At 43.6% G+C, this 21027-nt stretch overlaps 1 protein-coding gene across 1 annotated transcript in view; it reads right to left on the bottom strand.

The window, feature by feature from the left end:
• Window positions 1-21027, bottom strand: part of GPC6 (glypican 6) — a gene marked incomplete at its 5' end in the record, with an annotated part of 524950 nt that overhangs the window by 7190 nt on the left and 496733 nt on the right. Inside the window, one exon of the mRNA XM_009634596.2 lies at window positions 2633-2769. Coding sequence (XP_009632891.2) covers window positions 2633-2769 — 137 coding nt within the window. The remainder of the gene's footprint in view (window positions 1-2632; window positions 2770-21027) is intronic.

Genomic DNA, 21027 nt, shown 5'->3' with positions numbered 1-21027 from the left:
GATTTGTAGCTCTTTCCCCCTGTAAAAGCAGCATCGAGAGGTGATGTGTAAAATGAAACATGAGGCATAAAGCCTACTGGCAGTTCAAAGTTTCTGAGTCTTTATACCACTGCAGGATCTGATCAAAACCCAGAAACAATCTCCTTTCCCAACAGTAGCCAACACCATGATGTCTTCTTATTTGTAGTATTAATGTCTAGGAAAGCAGGAGGTGGCTAAATTTTCTTTTTTTCCATCATGAGCTGTTGTAATATTCTCTGGAATTCAAAATGCAACTCTTCATATAGCACAGGGGGGCTTATGACAGGTGACACAGTGAACACAAATAGGTATATGCATACTGGCCACATTTTGCCACCCTTCTTCTTGCAAACTGGTGTTTCTATCAGTTACTAATCAGTATGATCAAGGAAACATCTATGGGTTTTCTTTATGCTGCAGTAAATGTCTTTGTTCACCAGCCAAGAGGTGATTTTGCATCTAAAGCTAGTTATTTTCAATAATAGTTATTTTATATTATTTCATATACAGGTCATGGTATTCTATGGTATCTCCCTGATTTATTACTATTCTCTCCACCTGAAGAATTTATTGAATTATGTTTTTAAGACTATGACTATACGTGTCCTTTGTGAATGGATGTGAAATAGAAACTGGACAGAGGGCAGTGTCGGGCCTGCTGAGACTGTATTTTTAGGTGATGCTTTGAAGCTGTGATTCCACACCTGTGGAAATGTCTGTGTTGAATTGATCAAGGAGATTATCAGCAGAGGATAGCTATTCTCAGTGGCTCCAGAACATTAATCTCAGAAGGCATCATGAAAATAATCAGGCTTCTCATAAATACTGCAAAAGGAGGGTGAAATACCACATGCACGAAATGTGGAAGTTGTGTCAGACCCTTCAGTGCAGATACAGAAGACAGCTGAAAAGTATCGGCCAGACGTGGTACAAACACTAGCGTTGGTCATGGAAACCAGGAGGGATGTTGGTAGGTTTGTTTGACTGCTTTGTTGTAGGAAGGGTAGCATATATCTCTTATTAATGCATGCATCATGATGTGATGCATGGCATCCAGCTGGGAGGCCTGGAAACTCCATTTAACTGCTGCAGCACATCGGCCTGGGGTCATACCTTACAAAGCCCACCGACAAGAAAAGGTATTATAAAGGAAGATAAAAACACATTATTATTTCTCTCTTCACAGCGTTCCTTTGCGATGAGTCCTGTAATAGCCAGACGCTCCTCCTAGCCGTCTTTCTCAGAGTCCCCAGGGGCTTTCTCTGGATCTGGGACTTAGGAACTGAGCAGTGACCCGTGCTTTTGGACAGATTTGTTCATGTGCATTTCAAAGTGGGTTCAGTGGGCTAGCAGCATCCCAAAGAGCCCTCTGCTCTCATCTGTAAAACAAATTCTTTTGAGCATTACTGTAGTAAGGCTAGGAGAAAGGGCCTGTGTTCAGTGCAAAACATCCCCCTGTAAAATGTGTGCCTTAAAAAAATTGGTTAGATGATGGGGTGGGTGTAATCTATCTACGTATCTGTCCATCCATCCATGCAAACTGACATTTAACAGGTTTGTGAGGTTTTTTCCACGTTGTCTTATTTTCACTGAGTTTTTATATTTTATGTGCTTGCCTTTTTTTTTTTGTTGGGTTTTTGATTTATGTCTGGGTTTTTTGTTTTTTTTTTTTGGTCATTAGCTCATTTTTTAATTCTGGCTTCATTTGTATCATCGGGTAAAAGGAAAATAAAGATTCCAATCTCTGAGTGCCAGAAGGTGTCACTGCTCTCCAGATTCAGTGCTCACCAGACACGCAAACCTCACCACTCCTCCTGTTTCCCCAAAAGCATAGGCTACTGCTGGAGCCCTGAAAGCTGGCTGTCCCTGGTATGGTCCTTGAGCCAATTCCTCTCTCTGTTTCTGAGCAGGGTTAATGAGATCCTCTCCTCTGTCAGCTGATGAATCCACACTGGGACCTTTGGAGACACCCCCTCGCCTACCAGCTCCAGCCCTGCCACAGCCAGAGCCGAGCAAACTTCAAAATTAAAACTTTAAAACTCACAGAAAACTCATCACAAACAAGGGCAGATGACCACAGTTATCTCTGATGAAGTAACATAAGGTCAAGCTTTCTACACAAGATAAATAGGAGTGTTACATTTATTCTCCGTTGGCTGTTTTTCAGGTTTTTTTTTTTTAGCCCCAGCAAATAGCCCTAAGCTTTGCCAATAGCAAAATAGAGCCAGAATTCCAATTTCTGTTCATCCCAGTATGATATCCTGAGAGTTCAATTGCTTCACAGGCTGTCAGACCCAACACAGGGATGCTAAGCGGAGCTAAAGAGCTCTTTGAAATCTCGATATAAATTACCCTTCTGGAGCTGAACCAGCAAACATTTTCTGTGTTCACATGCTGACACGCTGTGCACATTTACCCTGCCTCACACTCTGGCTTTAATGGCACCTTGACAATGCGTAATCTCGGCTACAAGCTGCGTGCGGACAATTACTTGTTCTCCCCATTTCCGTTCCGCTCTTGCAAACAGCGTTGCGAAACGCCCTGGGTTTTGTGCTTGCGTCAGGCCGGACGGGGATTTGGACTGAGTGGGGTGGAGAGGGGTCCACCTCACCTGGCCTTGGTGTGGCCGTTCCAGCAGTCCTCCTCGATCGATGGCCCGGCTGTCACTCGCTCGTCCTTGCAGATTGTGTAGGGTAATGTTGACCAGAACTTTTTAGAGAGCTTTAGCTTTTCTTTAATGTCTGTTACCTGATTAAGAGATGAGAGGGAAAAGAGGTTAAAAACATCAGCCACGCTAACTACCGTGTTAAATAATAGGCTGTTTAATTCCGTAATGGTGATGATGGTGAAGGTTAAAAGGGCTGAAGGTGCTAAAACTGAAATTCCTGTATTTACGAGCAAGGCACTCAGCATTTGAGTTTGGAGAGTACAAATAATCAAAGTCACCTTTTTCCGCAGACAAGACATTAATAAGAAGCATGTTACATCTTGCTTTTTCTAGTCTCCATTTGTCTAAGGTTTTCTAAATATACATCTTTTTAAGAATTAATATGCCTCGCAGTCTGCTGAATGTAAATTCAGTTAAACAGTGTACATCAGATAAAATGTCTCACCCACCAACTTGGTCATGCCTTAGGTAAATATTATATTTAGAGATACACGCGCAGGTTTTAAAAAAAATGATGCAGTGCTGACTGATGTTGAACTGATTTAAGATACACAGGCTGAATACATTGCAGTACATTTGGATCTCAGTGACAGCGAGGAGAAGGTTGTGTATGTACAGGCATGCAGAGACTATATCCATCTTTGCTGTTAGGTGTAGATAAATATCTGTAGCTGGATACAGACTTTGCATTCAAGAAATGTTGGGACAGTATCGATACAGTTTCTTTACGTTATAAAGTCCTTGAACAGTAATTTAATTTGACATGATTCTGGCAGCAAGCAGGAACAAATTGAGTTTCCAGCATCAGCTTAATAAATAAATGGCTAAAATGTTATCAGTTCTTGTTTTGCGTTTGGTTTACTAGAGTGGAAAAAATCTACAAGAATAGATAGAAAACAAAACAAAGGGCAGACTACAAAGGATGAATGGTGCCACTGTTGTTCTTATGGAAACAGATGCGTTTCACATTAAGTTGTAATAGGATTTAGGGGAGGTTGTTGAATAGCTTTCAAAGGAAATCCCCGAGCTTTATTCTTTAAAAACCCAAGAAATAAAAGCTCTCCATTCTTCCATTCAGTTTTGAGATTGGCTTTTAGGTTGTTGAGGTACAATATTGTACTTGGCTATTTATCTCTTTTATCTTTTCTTCTGAAGACACGGTAGTTCTCTGAGCAAATGGCCCATGCTGCTTCGCTATGCTTAAACTCCGTGGAATGTCACTTTATAAGCCAGGAGATAGAAACAGCCAAGGATGTTATTTCAGAAGCACTGTCTGCATTTTCATCCGTAAGAAATAAGTAGGACAGTATTTAGCTGCATGAGTTCTTGACGGTGTTTCTTGCCATGATAGAAACCTTACAAATCTCCTCCACACCCCTTGCCAAGCCCTAGTTGCTTTGTTTTCATACGGATACTAGCAGCATTTGCAAGCCTTTAAAGTCTCAACAGGGGAGCTCTGTCAAGCCAAAAATTAAATTCCAGTTTACAGACTGTGGGCAAGCCTTCCGCAGCAGCGGGGATGGTCTCAGGATGCCTGCCCTTTCTGATGTCTTTGGTCCATGGGACCAGGGTCTTTGGGCAGACAGCAGCCTCTCCTCCACCCACGCTGAGGATGAAAACCCCAGGGTCTGTACTGGTGCAGCTAACCAGCACAAGCAACTCAGTTAAACTGCCCAGCATTCACGCAGAGGTGTGTGAAATCCTGTTAGGCCACCGTGCAGTGAATCAAATAGAGAAATCTTATAGAAAATGTAGGTGGGAGGGTTTATAGGGAGGAGGGCCCATTCGTATAAGCTTGGGGAGCACAAGAGTCAAAGGGAGAGATTTTCTCATTTATTGCTTGTGCCTGGATAACTATTTACACACGCAATCCAATTGATATCTGTGATGAGTAATTACTTTTCAGAGCAGTAACTTCATTGCTATCTGAAAGTTGGTTTAAGCTATTCAAAACTCAGATGTTTAGAGTTATATTCAGATTTCTGCCATAATCAAATTACAGCCGGTGCTTGAGGACTGCAGACTTGTGTTTTGAACCATCAGTGAGTCAACACCCCTTGCAAGGGCTGTACGGACCTTGGAGTACGAAGCTTGTATTTTCACAGAAGTCAGAAAAAGGAGAGAGGTTCTTACAGCTCAAACGCTGCACAGGGACTCCACATACTCCCTGGAAATCAAAATGAGGGCTCCCATTCCCTAGTCACTTCTGAAAATGCTAAATAACATTTACATACTCTATATATGACTGCATATGGACAACAAATCATTAAATTTCCTAACAATAAAGATATTTTTCTTTGCATTTCAGAAGTGTACCTGATAAAATAAGATGGTCTTACCCAGGATTGTTGGTAAATGACAGCTAATTACATCTCTGACGTGCCCCTGAGGTGTCACCCCCATCGGGTGTGACACGTACACGACTCACAAAAAGCAGCAATAGCAAAAATGAATACAGTTTAGGGACAGGTCACCGTTTGCAGCCCTCTCTATATACCTCCAGTTCAGGTGCATTTTAACACTTTTTACCCCTCTCAAATGTCTCCCTTCATAGCTATCCTTCCCTCCCCATTGCATGATTTCACCATCGAGCTTTAAACAACTTGCGGACTCAGCCTGCGAAGTCTTGCTCTTTCCTGCTGTGTGACGGGACCTCTATTAACCCTCTCAGCTTTTGGCAGTGGAGTTTACACATCTACCTAAACAGTTCCTTGAACCTCACCCTGAAACTCGTTTTCTGGAAGGGCACTGTGGTTTCTGATGGCCTTGGAAGAGGAGTTACGAACACCGGTTGATTCACCTCCTCTTTCAGGGAGTAGCCTGATGGCCACATTCACTTCTGCATGATGAACGTTTGGGCAGGCAATGACTTTGGAGTACTTTAAATGTAACTTCAAACGCAGAATAGAATTAGGTGATGTAATGCCTGCCATGACATGTAAAACGCTTGTCTGTGGGTTTCAGTGGCTTCACTTCTGGGATCTCCTCAAGCGTGACCACAGAAAGTCTCTTCTTAGTCCCCATGGTTCTACACGTTCCTCCATACATTGTTTTGATCACCACCAGCATTTAAAAAATACGTAACAGATGTACAGTCCCTTGGAAATGAGATAAAAGCCACTAAGGATTCAGTTAACATCGCTTGCTCGTGATTTACAGTCAGACTACTGTATCCCCCTAGTGACCTGTGGCCTTGTAAATGATTCCTTGGTATTTCCAGTCTTTGAATTAAAGATTAACTTTCAAGCTCGGTTAGACTTCTGTGGAAACATTGAAACACAAGACGTATGCAATTTTGATATTTTACGTATTTCCTTTCCACTTTCTCTAGCAGAGATTTATTTGGATTAAGACAGCCAGATCTCTTTGGCTGTAGTTAGCCTGACTTTCCCTATCTATCTTCCTGATGTAGCCCTGATATTGTATTGAACTACTTTTTTTCAGCTACTTTGAAGGTACCAAATTTGTTTTGAATTGCAATACTTTTTCATAAGAAAAAGAATATAGCAAGAGCCATGCAAAGGGTTAAATTTTTAATTTACTGGAGGATATATAGGAATGGATATTAAAATAGCCTGGCCTTCATCTATAATTGCTAACAGAAGAAAGGCATTACTATGTAGGTGAAAAAAGTTAAATATTTGCATCATTTCCAAAGAGAAATTCATAACCAAGTTATGGAAATGGTATAATTACATGCCCCACATTGGGAAATACAGTTCTTTTCTTATTTCCACCATTGACTTCTTGTGTGACCGAGGCAGTCAAGTACGTCATACAGTTCCCCAGCAGAACTTGGAACAGCACCCACGAGCTCCGTTCCAGTCCTACCAGCATGGGCTCAATTATAAGCAGGTAAATAAAGCTGACCAACCTTTCTGTCTTCTTTACTCACCTTGCACTCCAAAGTAATGAGGTGAGCTAAAAAGCAAGCCCATTATTTTAGCAGGAATCAGACGTTAACATTCCTTGTTTTAATTCAGGACATCTGGATAAATTGAAAGACTCACCAGGAGAATTCAAAAAAGCATTGAAAATACCATGCAGAACTAAAAGTGAGATGACTATGTTTCATAAGGCATGAAAAATCCAAAAAAGACACTTGTTTGTGAAGTGGGCAACCAATTGCCCATGGAATACACTTTGGTTTGATTTCCAGCGTAAATGCACTTCTTGGCAGTAGGATAATGTATGCCCAGAAGCAAAGGGGGCCAAAAAGCAGATTTTAAAGGTAGGGGCTCTAAAATAATTTTTAGAAAGTAAATAACCTTTTTTCCTCCTACTCCCCTGCCTAGTCCTCCCCTGGCAAGTCCACCTTATAGTCCTTCCAGATTTATCATCCCTATCAATATAATGCCTACTCTTGCAGGTAGAGGAATACCAGAAGATGCTAAAATAGTGTTCAGAGATGGTGGAATGCATCCAAAACTGACCCAGGCTCAATGCAATAAATGAAATAAAATAATATGGAGTCTTGCTTGTGTTAAAGAAGAAATTCATTACCTTCATTACCTTACACATTAACCTTCTTTTCTTCTTCCTCATGCTATTGCATTTTTTTTGTTGTTGTTTTGTTTATTCTGCAATTTGGGAAGATTTTTCCTTTTTTGAAATGCAAGCAGAATATTCAGCCTGCCTTTCTGTTGTACCTTCTCCCTGGGGATGCTCGGAAACACCTCAGTGCAAAGTCCCATTGAGAGTTAAGCCTTTATGCCCTGGAAAAATGTACAAGTGTTTCTGGTTGCCCACTGGATGTTGCTTCTCTGGCGTACCAGGGTGCCACCCTGGATGACATCGCATGGGTTGCTATGTGACGACGCAGCCACTTGGAAGGTGTTTCAAGTGGGTGCTTGTGACCAGGCGCTGTAATTTCAGGGACTTCAGGCCGGGTATGTAAAGTGTGTCCTACCGGGGTGTCGCACTAACAGAACAGCTACAGGCAGTGAGCTGAAAGAGGCCTGGTGTTCTGTCTTAAAGCAAAGACATGAAAGCAGCCATCACATGCCACATCCGTGTCTGTGTCGTTTCTTTAGCCACATGCTCCTTTGGCCTTTAATTCACAAGCAACTTTTAACTAATGCCGCTTCTTCACGCTGTGTTATTTCCGGGTGAAAAACCAGACAGTTTGCTACTGCCTGATGCTTGCTTTCCCCTAGACATGTCTAACATACCCAGCCGTGCACCCAGCACCCTTGTAGTCTTTACTAAAAATGGTGTAGAGCTTGTGTAATAACGGGCAGCTTGATAACAGATTTATGGATACGGCGCTTGACCACCTGACCTGTGGGGTCGTGAAGAGCATGCCCTTCATAACGGGCACGGCTGGGTAGGAAGAACAAACAGATCATCACCGTCTGAGTTGTGTTGTGCTATACCCGCAGAAAACTGCGCCGGACTTTCATACATCGATCAGTATTTTGTCCATTAGGGATTTAACCCAAAAGCGTTCCAGGACTAATGGCCAACAATTTGTTTAAAAGGACTAGGTCAGCAAGCACGTGTTACATACTGTTTCTAACTGGTTGTTATGTTTACGTCTCTGCTATATGTGGGTGTCCCAGTCAGGGCAAGAACTGTATGTCACAAGCAGGTTAGGATAGGACAGCTGGGTATTTTAACAGACACAGGGTTTTCCTTGTAAACTGGGCTTAAGGAAAAGCAGTTAACTCGGATCCCTAAGTTTTAGGGGTTGCCCCTCGAGAAAGAGATGCCTCCTGTATGTCCTTTGTCACATCTGCCATCTTTGCACAGTGGTCTCGGAGGCACCAGGCACTTACGTGTTAGCAATGTTACCTCACCCAGGTGTCCGAATTTAGCTAAGGAGGCTCTCTCTCTCAGACATTTTTTTTTACGGCACCTTAATTTCTCCACCGAGTAGATGTAGGGAGCTTAGGTGCATACTTTTGTTTAGAACAGCTCATTAGGTGCCCAACATTTCAATACACATTAGATGCCTCAGTGAGTGTGACCTGCTTTGATTCGCAACAAGCAAAGCAGAACTTTATTTGCTCTATACAGAGATTATTTTTTCATCTATTATGCATTTCCACACTTCCCTGCAAAATAAATTTAAATGCCGAGCTGCTGCCCAACCACGCCACCGTGCTTGACCGTGGCGTTATTTGTCAGCCTTTGGAAAAGCGAAGGGCCGTATGGCACGGATTCAGCGGGGCTTGAGCATCACGCCCCGCAAAGCTGCTGGGGAGCACCCTGGGTCCGGGGGGGCCCTGGAGATGGCAGTGTTGCTCAGGCTTGGCGCGGCTGCCAGCCCCCCCCATGCATCCCACCGCCTTTCCCGGGGAATAAGAGCGTAGATTGTTCCGCTGAATGTAAAACTGACAACCCTGTTATTTTAAACTCGAAAGTGACAGGCTGTTATTTTAATGAGGTCTGCCAGTGCCAAGGTTAACCAAAGCTTTATTTCCCCTACAAAACGTTAAGGCTGCAGTTCTAAAAAGGGGGCTGTGAAATTTTACGGTTATTGATACTTTCTCAGCGCAGATAAGTTCTGAGAATTTCACCCAGGCCTTCTTGTGCAACAAATGCCTTTTGTTTTTCCACCCTTCTCCTCTTTTAATTTTTTTTTTTAATTTGACTTTGTGACTTTAAATGGTCCGGAGCTCTACCGATAACTGCGTGCTCATGATTCATGTTTCTGCACAGAAAAGCAGATGACAGCTCTTCTAATCAAGAACTAATGCCGAAGCCCAGTTATAAAGCACAAATGGGCGCTTGGGTAATTTGTGAAATAAAACAAATGAGCTAGGCGACTTTCTAACGCAAGACTTTTCTCACCAGAGTATTTTAAAGTGAAATGAAAGGATTTTTTGCTCTCATTGTCTCTAAGGTCTAGCCACATCTTTGACAAGAAAAAAATTAAGGCCTTTAATAACAGTAAAGAATGACTATTAGCCCTACTGAATTCTCAGACTAACAGATATGCAACTTTAGAGAGTTAGGGTGGATTCAGCTCCCATACTAATACTCCTACAATTATGTATCTAGAGTCACAGCGCAGCCCACAGCAACTTGGCACTGACTCACTTAAGTTTTTAGTGCCATTTGAGCTGCCTGCAGCCACCTGGGCAAGTCTCCTATAGGTTGTGAGTTATATGTGACCGCCTGGTGTACTGTCTTGGATGACCTAGCTGCGTCTTGCTTCATTCAGCTTTGACCTAAACTACACATTTGAAATCAATCCAGGTTGCCTAGTGCATGTTTTTTAAGGGAAATAATTTACAGGTCTGCATGAATGCTGGCATGCGCTTGCAGAAGTCCCTTTGCCCTCTGTGCCCTGGCAATGCGCAATGCTTGTGCCACATCGTTGCATGCCCACTGGCTCCAGGGGCAGGTGCCGTTGCCCTGTAAGGGGCTGGACTATCACTGCTCAGAGCTGATGGCCCCGTGCTCAGAAATAATACGAGCAAAGCGAGCGTGTTTCTTATGGGACTGCCATATTTTTGTGTCTTAACCTTCACCTGGAGATCCTGCCTCCAGCAGTCTCCACAGATGTGCAGAGAGCTTAACACTGCCTCACATCATCAAATGGAGACTTTTTTTTTTTTTTATAAAAACACTGACATTATTGCTTATAGGTAGTAGAGCCTGGCACCAAACTCTTCCCACTTTGAACATTCATTTTGGCTGTGGAGAGAGTAAGGGGAGGAGTCTTTCAAATGGTGGAGCAACCTGGGCTAATCTTCTACTCTTTTCCATAAATGTGCCCATGTATCCTGGCCCTTGTTCTTGGCTTGATTTGTACAACCACTCCGCCTCCTTAAGTAGGTATGTCAGGCCAAGTTCACTGCACTTGGCTCCCCAGTAAATAAAACATTGGTTTTGGAAAGTGGAAGCTACTGGAAACATCAGCACCCTGAAATGGAAATCTGCAGGAACTTGAAGCAGCTTTCCCTTTTCCTGTAAAGCCTGGGAACAGTGCTAAAAAGCTGGTCTATAAATCTGATTCAAGCAAGTCCAAAGCACTTGGAGGAATCAGCTTTTTATTGCAGAGAAGTATAAAAGTAGCACCAGAAATATGCTGGAATCTTAAAGATAAAATGCCAGAGGCTTTTCTGTGGCAAGGCTTAGCCGTTAAGCACTGATTCTTTGTGAACAGTCCTTCATCTCTGCAAACGAAAATGTTAATAGCTAATGTAAACAACTGCTGATAGAATATTTCAAGCTTATACAGACTCTCATTTGTCCTGGAAATGTTCATCTGGTACCAGTAGTGAAGTGGCTGTTTATTCTCTTAAATCTCAAGGGTTTACGCCGGACTGCATGTGTTACACCAGACAAGTAGTTCAAGCCTCCTAACAGCTGTCAGAAGCATACGATTTCTAAGGGCAGCAGGAGCTGGGCTATGTCCTTTCATAACAGAGCAAGAAGGATAATTGCATTTCATACTTGAAGTAGCCTTGCATTTAACTTCATTTCTTCTAGTGGTTACTTGTTGACACAGCTCCATTGCCTTCCAAACTGAAGAAGCTCTCAGTGGACACTCAATGCCTTCAAATAACTCAAGATTCAGCAATAAGATGACGGCTACCCTGGCAGCAACTTTTGGGCTTCTGACCTTCCTCTCCCTCAATCACGAGTGGCACATCCAGCTGTTCGCCCAGAGTAGGCAGAGCCATGGATAAAAGGCTGTGCTAAGGGGGCCAAAAATAGAGAAAACAAAGAAATATGTAAAGCCAGAGTATGGAAGTGAGAGTTTTGATGAAGGATCCACCTTAAAATTTTGAAATTACTGTACACTGTCATAAAATAATATGGATCAGGCCCAGTCAGCATGGGTTCATGAAAGGCAAGTCTTGCCTAACCAACCTGATTTTCTTCTACGACCAGGTGACCCGCCTTCTAGATGAGGGAAAGGCTGTGGATGTTGTCTACCTGGACTTCAGCAAAGTCTTCGACACAGTCTCCCATAGCATTCTCCTGGAGAAGCTGGCAGTTCATGGCCTAGATGGATGTACTCTTCGCTGGGTTAAAAACTGGCTGGGTGGCCGAGCCCAGAGAGTCGTGGTGAATGGAACTAAATCCAGTTGGCGGCCAGTCACAAGCGGTGTCCCCCAGGGCTCAGTTCTAGGGCCAGTCTTGTTTAATATCTTTATCAATGACCTGGATGAGGGGATTGAGTGTGCCCTCAGTAGATTTGCAGATGACACCAAACTGGGTGGTAGTGTTGATCTGCTTGAGGGGAGGAGGGCTCTGCAGAGAGACCTGGACAGGCTGGATCGATGGGCCGAGGCCAACTGCATGAGGTTCAACAAGGCCAAGTGCCGGGTCCTGCACTTTGGTCACAACAACCCCATGCAGCGCTACAGGCTCGAGGAAGAGTGGCTGGAAAGCTGCCTGGTGGAAAAGGACCTGGGGGTGTTGGTTGGCTGAATATGAGCCAGCAGTGTGCCCAGGGGGCCAAGAAGGCCAATGAAGCTGGTGAGGGGTCTGGAACACAAGTCGTATGAGGAGCAGCTGAGGGAACTGGGGTTATTTAGCCTGGAGAAGAGGAGGCTGAGGGGAGACCTGATCGCTCTCTACAACTGCCTGACAGGAGGCTGTAGTGAGGTGGGGGTCGGCCTCTTCTCCCTGGTAACAGATACTAGGACGAGGGGGAATGGTTTGAAGTTGCATCAGGGCAGGTTTAGGCTAGACATTAGGAAAAACTTCTTCACTGAAAGGGTTGTCAGGCTCTGGAATGGGCTGCCCAGGGAGGTGGTAGAGTCCTCATCCCTGGAGGTATTTAAAAAATGGATAGATGAGGTGCTTAGGGACATGGTTTAGTGGTGGGATGTCAGGGTTAGGTTAACGGTTGGACTCGATGATCTCAAAGGTCTTTTCCAACCAAAGTGATTCTATGATTCTGTGATTCTATTCTAAAATATTTGAGATGTCTTCCATACAATATCAAAAGCAGTACAGTTTTCCCTATGGATATTCTGGCATTGTCCATTTCCCAGTGGCCAGTTAGCCTCTTTTTTGAGGGTGTTTAAGTGTAAAAGCACCCACTCTTCCATGACTGGTGTTTTTATGCTACAAACTGATTAATTAATTAGTTAATCAGGCTACAGCATCTTTCTTGGCCCATTAAACCCCAATTTTAAGATTAGTGGAAGTCTGTTCCTTCTTTATCCATGTGCACTCCTACAAGAGAAATGTATACAAAGCCCTTGCCAGACACATCGTGTCTGCAGGACTCCCGCAGGACTCCCCAGACCTTGCTGAGTAACCTCCCACAGCCTCCGAGCATGTCTGGTGCACCCAGGGGTGTCAAACCCTGCCTCCCCTGAGCCTGGAGGTGGGAGGAGAGGTCTCCCTGAGAAGCCCCTTGGGGGACCAGGCAGGTACCGAGCCTTTCCACCCCTCTCCAGGTGCAGTTTTGCAGGCTTATAGGTAGGCGTGGGTGCCCTGGTGTTCAAACCCTCTCACCCTGGGGGTCACGTCAGGTCCCGCAGGCTCAGCCCAAGGGAGGGTGGTTGTGAGGAGTAAGAAATTAGAGCTGGCAAAATGTGTTCATCTGCATCATAACCTGTAATCATGCGTTACCAGAACACCCCAAACTTGCGGCCACAGCATGCGAAGTCCTGCTTCCTCCAATATTATGTTTTCATTTCATACAGAATTAATGCTTGGTAGGTTTCTCTTCCCTAGTGCTTCTGGTTGCCAGTCATTCACCTTAACTGAAACTAGAGCTTGATTTCAATGGCCTGGATATTTGCATTCTGGATTATTTTAATCCAAATACACAAATCTTCATTATCATAAGTGGTGAATATATACAGTCAGGAAAGAATTAAAAGTCAGCGTAGAGGCTTTGTGGCATCACATGTGCTGATTGTGGTGACGTGGAGTTCTGTACTTTTTTTTTGCCAAATTTTCTTTCCAGACTCCAAGGAAGATGCACAATTTCACTTTCAGGTTTGCTTCAGAGATGAGAGCAGATACAACAACTTGGTCTTATATCACATGCAAATACAATTTGTTAAAACATCTAAGTCCAAGATGAAAATCACAAAAGACTTAGAATGAAAACAATATTTTCAGAGACAGAAAGGTTTATCAAAGGACGTTTCTGGCAAGGCGAGTAGGCTCAGCAGTTTTTTTAACAATCAGAGTTGGAGAGAGCCTTGTACTGTAAATCTACTGTGTCAATATACTGATGACTTTCATTGCCTTCCTACTGAGGAGAGGGTGGGTTATCCTCCGCTGATGTGGAGTTGCACTCTCTTGTCCTTTCATGATAGGGTTAAGTACTCCAATTACTGGATCCCAACGGAACACGTGCACACATCATCCTCAGGGCTGCCAGGCACTCAGGCAGGCGTAGGTAGGAGGCACAGAGGTTGGGTATGGGCCCAGCTACTGCTAGTGCTTAAGGATCACTCTAAAAGAGGCAGAAAAATTAAGTCCAGTTTGAAGTACAGCAAAGTAATGAGGTGTTCTCATAAGATTTTATCCTAAAGCAGCAAAAATCTAATGAGACTACTCGATTTCCTGTTTTCTGCCATGGCTGGGTGGAAAGTCATGAACTTAGATATTCTTGCCAGACTGATGTTCAGTCTAATCCTGAATCAGGAAATGGACCCCTTCTAGTTCTTGGTTCACTTTGAAGCTAAAAGTGCTAGTACATGCATGTATCTGGACTCTGGAGTCTGAGCGTCATGACTCGGTGAGCAGAATGAATTCAAGGTGCACTGCTCACCTCTGCCATAAATTTAATACAGTCTGCAAGACCCTTTGTGGAATCTAATCTGGAGCAAACACAGATGGAGAAATTTTATGTGGATAAGGATGGGCACAGTAGCAAGCACTTGAGGCGTACTGTGTGACTCTGAATGAGAAGGTGTCTGTCCCAAAGAGTTTTCATTCCAAACAGAAAAAGGGAGAGAAGAAAGGAATACCCCTATTTTATACACATATATATACATGAAAAATAGTTATATGCAAAGCAAATTACTTGAAATCAAACAGGGAGTGACTGGGTAAGCAAAACATTACTCCTACATCTCTAACACCTTCTTTATAGTGAAAAGTCTATTTTCCCTCCTTGGGTATTGCTTTAGGTAATAAGCCTCCCCACTCCTCTGGGGATATGTCTGTCTAGCAGTCACGACAATATAGCACCGTTCAAGCTATATTTAAATCAAGCAGGTAAACACAGCATGCAGCTAGACTTGATGCTACTGCTCAAGTATTTATTGTGGCTCTTGGGCAGGCTTTGTAGGTTGCCATCTGTCTCCCTGCCACTGCAAGTGTGCTGCTGGCATCTGGGCACTCTATGCCACCACGTTGCTGAGGGGGACACCCCCACTTTCTGGATGCCGCCAGGTGAAGAGACCTGAGTCAGGCAGCTGCACGTGTAAAGTTAATTTTATCTCCCAAGAGCAAAGGGCAAGCACCAACTTAGGGCCAGGCAGGATGACAAGAGCTGGGAAGAGCTGGAGGAGGTGAAGCTGTGGCCACTGCTCCTGATGGTCTGGGAAAGGTGAGACAGCTCTGGCTGCTGCCCAGCATGTGCTGGGCAGAGGCAGCAGCAACGTTGAGCCCGCCTTCTGCGATGGGCACGAGCGGCAGCAGGCACTGACCATCTTGCTGTGCTTGCCCCTTTCCCTTACCTTTAGTGCTAATGCAAGAGGTCCCTGCACCCCTATAGAGGCTGCAGGGGGAGGGCAGGCTGCACGGCGCTGCGGTGACAAGGATGCTGTCACTGGGATGGACGGGGTCCAAACAGGATGGGGGAAGAAGGTGCTCTGCATCTGCTGCTGCGAGCTGGGGGGGCAGGGTGGGTGGTGCAAGCAAAGCTGCGGGACTCGAAGCAATCAAGCTGCAATGCATAGCCAGGGAGTCACTTCACACAGAACAGTAAAATATTCTTGTCTCATTCTTCCCTCAAAGCCTGGGCAATCCCCTGCCTGTTCCTCACGGCCGCCTGTGAGCACGAACAGCTATAACTGAGTTGCCTGCTGCAGAGCTGCCTCTGGCAGGCAGGCAGCATCCTGCCGGCTGCCCCTTTTGATGGAAGCGAGTAGCTGGTCAGAAGATCGATGCTTGCTCCTTGCGCACACGCAGCTTAAAAGCAGCCTAGCCTCTGTGCCAGCACCCTCGGGACTGAGGCAGCCGCACGCTGGTTATTTATTTGTCTCTTTTTTCAAAGTGCCTTCCCCACCTCAGCCTGCTGCTACATTTCAGCAAGGATTCATGCAAGGCCACGCCAGGCATTCAGTGATCACAGGCTGTGTTCCCACAGTCGTGAGTCTATCACGAAAATAATGACGTTATAAAAGTAGTAAGTGCTGCAGTTTATTTGCCTACAAAATCTAGAAGCTTTAGAATTCATGTTTTGGGGGATTTAGTAAGAGTCACAAAGGCTGGAAAATTGGATTTGTTTTACCATAATAGTGAAGGCCGCAGATTTTAAGAAAAGCTGTTTCACAACACATGGGGTGAAAAAACTAGAAAATTTGCAGTTTCATCTATAAAAACTAAAACCGAACTTCTTTACAGGGTAGAAGAAACTCAAAATGGAAACAAAAAGGTAGTGCCACAAATGAGATAAAGATAATAATAGAAACATTCACAATTTCTATCTATTTTAGCTATAAAACCAGTGGTATTTTCCAGTCAGGAGCTCTTGACCAGACAGAAGAGATTACCCTCACTGAGTCGAAGTTACTGCTGATACTGAATGCATAAAATCTAGGCCACTGCCTGAAGTATATTTTCAGGAGCATCTGATAAGGATCCTGAGCTTCACAAACCCTTTCATTTCTTAGCCTCTTAATTGGGGTATTTCAAGAATGTAATTTGAAAAGCCTGGGATTTGGTGACACGGAGTAAAAAAGGATTGGGAAGATACTGGCACAGGGTAGAAGGGCCCAAGCTACCCCCTCATACATACGGGTATGTGAGGAAAGAGCAAAACCTACCATCTCTGAATTACCTGTGAGAGTAAAGACACAATGTTGACAGGAAAGAAATACGATTTTTGGCAAGGTAGTGGGAAAATGCTCCTTCTAAAATCTTTTCCTTCGAAGGTCTCAGAGCAGTTTGAGAAGTAAAACTATGAGGAAAAATTCTGAGAACTCACCTAAAGTGTAAACTCAGTTAATTGTTTACCCATCATATCGTTCAGCAGCAGTGATTACGCTATAATTTATAACTCATTTTTTAGTCAGTGCAAATTTACTTCAATACTTCCCTGAAAATTCCCTGACAGTAATTTATGCAGGCCAAAGTCATATTCTGTCAAATGTGTCTCAGGCTATCACACTTCATCTGTCCATCAAAGCCAATAGCAGTAGACACAGGGAGTTTTTTTGGGGAAAAAGAAAAGTAAATAAAAAAGTAAAAAAAGAAGAAGTAGAGGAACAGAAGTCCTTTATAATGGGTGAGATAACGCTTGGAATAAAAAAAAAAAATAGATGAGAATGGGTTTCAGACAGACTGTTCTGCTGCTGTCTACTGCTCTTAAATCTTTGCATACAAGGACAGCAGGTTCCTAAGGGGGACCTGGTGTTTGTGGAGGAAAAGGAGCAAATGTACCATTGCTCTCAAATGTACAAATGCTCAGAGAGGGGTGGCTTGAAAAAAATTAAAAGGCCTGTGGAAAGAAACAGCACCATTTTTTTCTTTAGTTAATTCCTATGTATAATGGAAGAAAGAACATGAAGCAAATATGGTGTTCAAGGAAAAAAAAGGAAAATGATACTTATTAGCATGCCTTTTATTCTGCACTGTTAACATCTTGTTGTTGTGTAAAAAGATTGCCACAAGGAAGAACAAGAAGCAGGAGAAGCGTAGAATCCTAATTGAGATTTCCATCCTAAGCAAAACACAGTGATGATTGCTCATTCTTTTGGCATTCCTCCTCTCCCTTAGTCAGCACCCTGGCTGGCAACATCATCCTGTGATATTTCTGAGTAACAGCCAGACCTACTGGTCATTTGGCAGCAGAACTAACAGTTGTCGACTACTCTGCCCTAAATATCAAGCAAGCAGTTGCATTCTCTCTAGTTCACACCTTCAGCCACAAATAGGCACACACGAGGAGGAGCGGTTACGCAGCATTGGTCATACGAATTCAGCAGCTATGGGGAGGGGTGCTGTGGTTCAACTTGGTTTGTCGCAGCAGTAATAACTTGCCATGAAATACAATGAAAAAATAATTCCTTCTCATTTTCCTGGGTTCTTTTTTTTTAATTTTCTTTTCTATTTTCTGTCTCTCCCCTTTCCTCCTCCCTTTGTGCAGAACAGAATCTCCCTCTTCAGCTGTTTCTGAGTTGGCTCTGTCTGTCCTGCACGGTTGGGGTATGTTGAGGTGGTGGTTCAGCTCGCTAACCGTCTCCCAGGGTTATGGTGGCTCCAGCTTTAGTCTGCAAACACTTGCTTGGGAGCCGGCCCCACTGGGTGAGACTTGACCACCTCCCATGCCCTGTGAATCTGGAGGTTGGTCCCCTGCACCGCGGGTGGGCCTGAAGGATGGACAACAGGAACAGCTCCCACCACTACCCTTCAGCCGGCTGGTGCTGCCTCCTGCTTGTACCCTGCTGCCTGCATGTGCTCCCCCTGTCCTGGCAAGATGTGAAACGGGTTGGCTCAACACCTGACTGACAATGAGCAAGGGAGCAGTGCTCATGCAGTCACACAGGGATGGGAGGTGGTTTAAAAGGCTCTTCCTTGGCACCTCCAAGCCATGAGCCGGTCAGTGTGAGCACAGCTATGGGGCAGGAGATTTGTTGGGTCAAAGCCCTGAGTACATATAGGGCTAAGCCAAATGTGCAGTGTAGATGTGGGCTTTTTGTTGGGCTGTTCTTTTGGCATATCCATTTCTCAGGACCAGCAAGGTCATTCTATATATGTACACAGGCATATACCCCCCTACACTTGACTGCTGCTGCATGCCATGGTGTGTCCTGCAACCCCCAGCTGTCTAAGTCAGGTACTACTGGAGACCTATGCAGTCTTTATACCCAGATTTCCTTTCTCAGAAACCAGGAATTACACAGGTTTTGGGTGATGTGTACTTGAGTCTTGATGGTCTGGAGCTGGGACTCAAGCCAGAGGAGTTACCCCAGCCTGAGCATCCAGAGCAGCTGGAAGTTGTCATCTAGACTTTACCGGTGAGGGCTAAGTGGAACAACTCACTTTTAGATGCATCAAGTCAGCATGCAAGAGGTTAAAACATACTAAAAAGTTTCGAGAAACTTTCCCTAGAAAATAATGTTGCCTGTAGTCATAGAGCAGATGTACTTCTTTGGAGCAGCTATAAATCCTATGAGTACCCTAATAAATACACTACACATTCATTGGAACAATGTGCCCCACGGATTTAAACAGCATCTTATCACTTTTTCCTGAAAATAATTATCACACCTATTAGAGGCTATATTTGGGATTTTTAGGCTTCTACATACATCTGCTTTCCTCTCTCTAGACAGATATTCTGCCATAAAGGACATGTGCATTGGCAGCCTGATTTTCTCCCCAAAGAACAGAAATAACCCTGTGACTATACACTGGGGCACTGGTTACAGTTTAATTCAAGGTGCCCTTGAATATGGCTTGAAGATACAGGCGCTGAAAATCCTACTTTTTAACTGTTCCAGGAACAGCACAAACCTTTGTGCACAAAACACATTTTTTAAGTTTCTCTCCTCATATCTGTCCTTTGGAAGATCATGCTGTATTCATAAAAAATCTGTGGAACGAGAATTTCAGAGCAATGTAATCTTGGTGATATTTCTGTTAACTGGTTTTCCAAAACACCATGGCTGTCACAGATGCTGCTTTGGAATACCTTCATTACAAAACAAAGCCAAATGAAACCTCTATAATTTAATTTCTTGTAAAGATCTGACAAGTTAGAGTCAGTGATGCTGCCTAGGCTGGATTCAGGTTCAAGGGACAGTTCATAGATGATTTCATTTTTCCTTCAAAATCAGGCAACAGGCAGGTATCAGTACTAGGATCTCATTTCCCTGAAATTCAAAAGGAATTCAGTAGGCAGAAAAGCACCCCAAAAATCCCAGAAAAATAAACTGAACAAAACCCCCAAAGGATAGCAGAGATTTATGAAAAATCTACAGAATATTCTTACCAGAAAGAGAAACAAGAGGTTATAATAATGGTGAGGGAGCAAACAGTGCACAGGAACAAGCCTGACAGGCAAACTGAAAATAAATTCAATTGTAGAAAGACAGACGTGTCTGATAACTCTAGGAATAGAACTAAAACTTCCTCTTGACGAATGTACAATGGATACATGTATTCCCATACAATGAATAACAAAATTATTTTGTGCAGACTAAGTTCATGGCGTGCTGAAATGACACCTTTTCACATTAGTCTTGCATTACAGCTCTGACCAGCCTTGTTTTCATCACAAACAGAATTTTGCCAATATAGTACTGGGAGCAGATAGCTCTGGTTGTCATCGTTAGGGACAGCAAGCTAACCTGCTTTCTCTCAGCGGACGGATGATTTCTAGGTGTTTACCTTGGAAAAGAAAAAGTACTACTGAAAAAAAATAATAATCCATACTTGGGGACTAAAGCATCCTAGAAAATCCAGGAGGTATTTCCTCATAACACGTGCAAAATACTCACAATGCAGACTGAAGACATTTGTGGGTGAGACGCTTCACGTGCAAAAGTAGTGACACTGTGAAAGCCACAAATACTTGGGTTTGCTGATGGGAGCTTGCAGTACAGTAGTCACAAAATGATCTGTGTGTCCACTTGTAAAAAGAAAACTTGTTCATGAACAGCAAAGCCATGTGAAAGCATGGTGCCTTCATCATCAGCAATATTCATGAAGTGTATTTTGAGCTGATACGGAAATACATCATATATAGATTACTTGTGATTTGCAATGTTTAAAATTTTAAAAATAACAGCAAATGTAAGGCATATTCCCCCTTCCTCCTGTCCCAAAGAAGTCAAAACAGAGGTGCTAATGTCTTTCTAATAAACTATTTTTTTGTTTATCTAGAATCCAAATAACAACACACACAGGCTGAGAGTCAGCATAAACCGCCTCGTTGCAAGAAACTTAAATCAGAACTGATATTAAATCAATGTCCTGATCATTTTCTTCCCCGGAGTCCTCTCACTCCCCACAACAGGAAAGCCACTGAAACTTAAAGGAGTAGCGCATTGGAGTACTGATTTGGATTAGCTTTATTGTAGCCAGCAGTAGATTTTAGCCACTATTAAGTGTTTAATTCTCATTTCATTTTTTGGGGCATGCACATTATCCACAGACCATCTAGTCTCTGTGGGATGTAGGTTACATCAATGAATATACCGATCTCACACGTCTTAGGCAGGAATTCTATAGAA

The sequence above is a fragment of the Egretta garzetta genome, unplaced genomic scaffold, assembly GCF_000687185.1.
Source record: "Egretta garzetta isolate BGI_Z169 unplaced genomic scaffold, ASM68718v1 scaffold442, whole genome shotgun sequence".
In the NCBI taxonomy this organism is placed as follows: domain Eukaryota; kingdom Metazoa; phylum Chordata; class Aves; order Pelecaniformes; family Ardeidae; genus Egretta; species Egretta garzetta.
The sequence above is the reverse complement of the archived record's forward strand: the minus strand, read 5'-3'. Positions and strand labels throughout refer to the sequence as shown.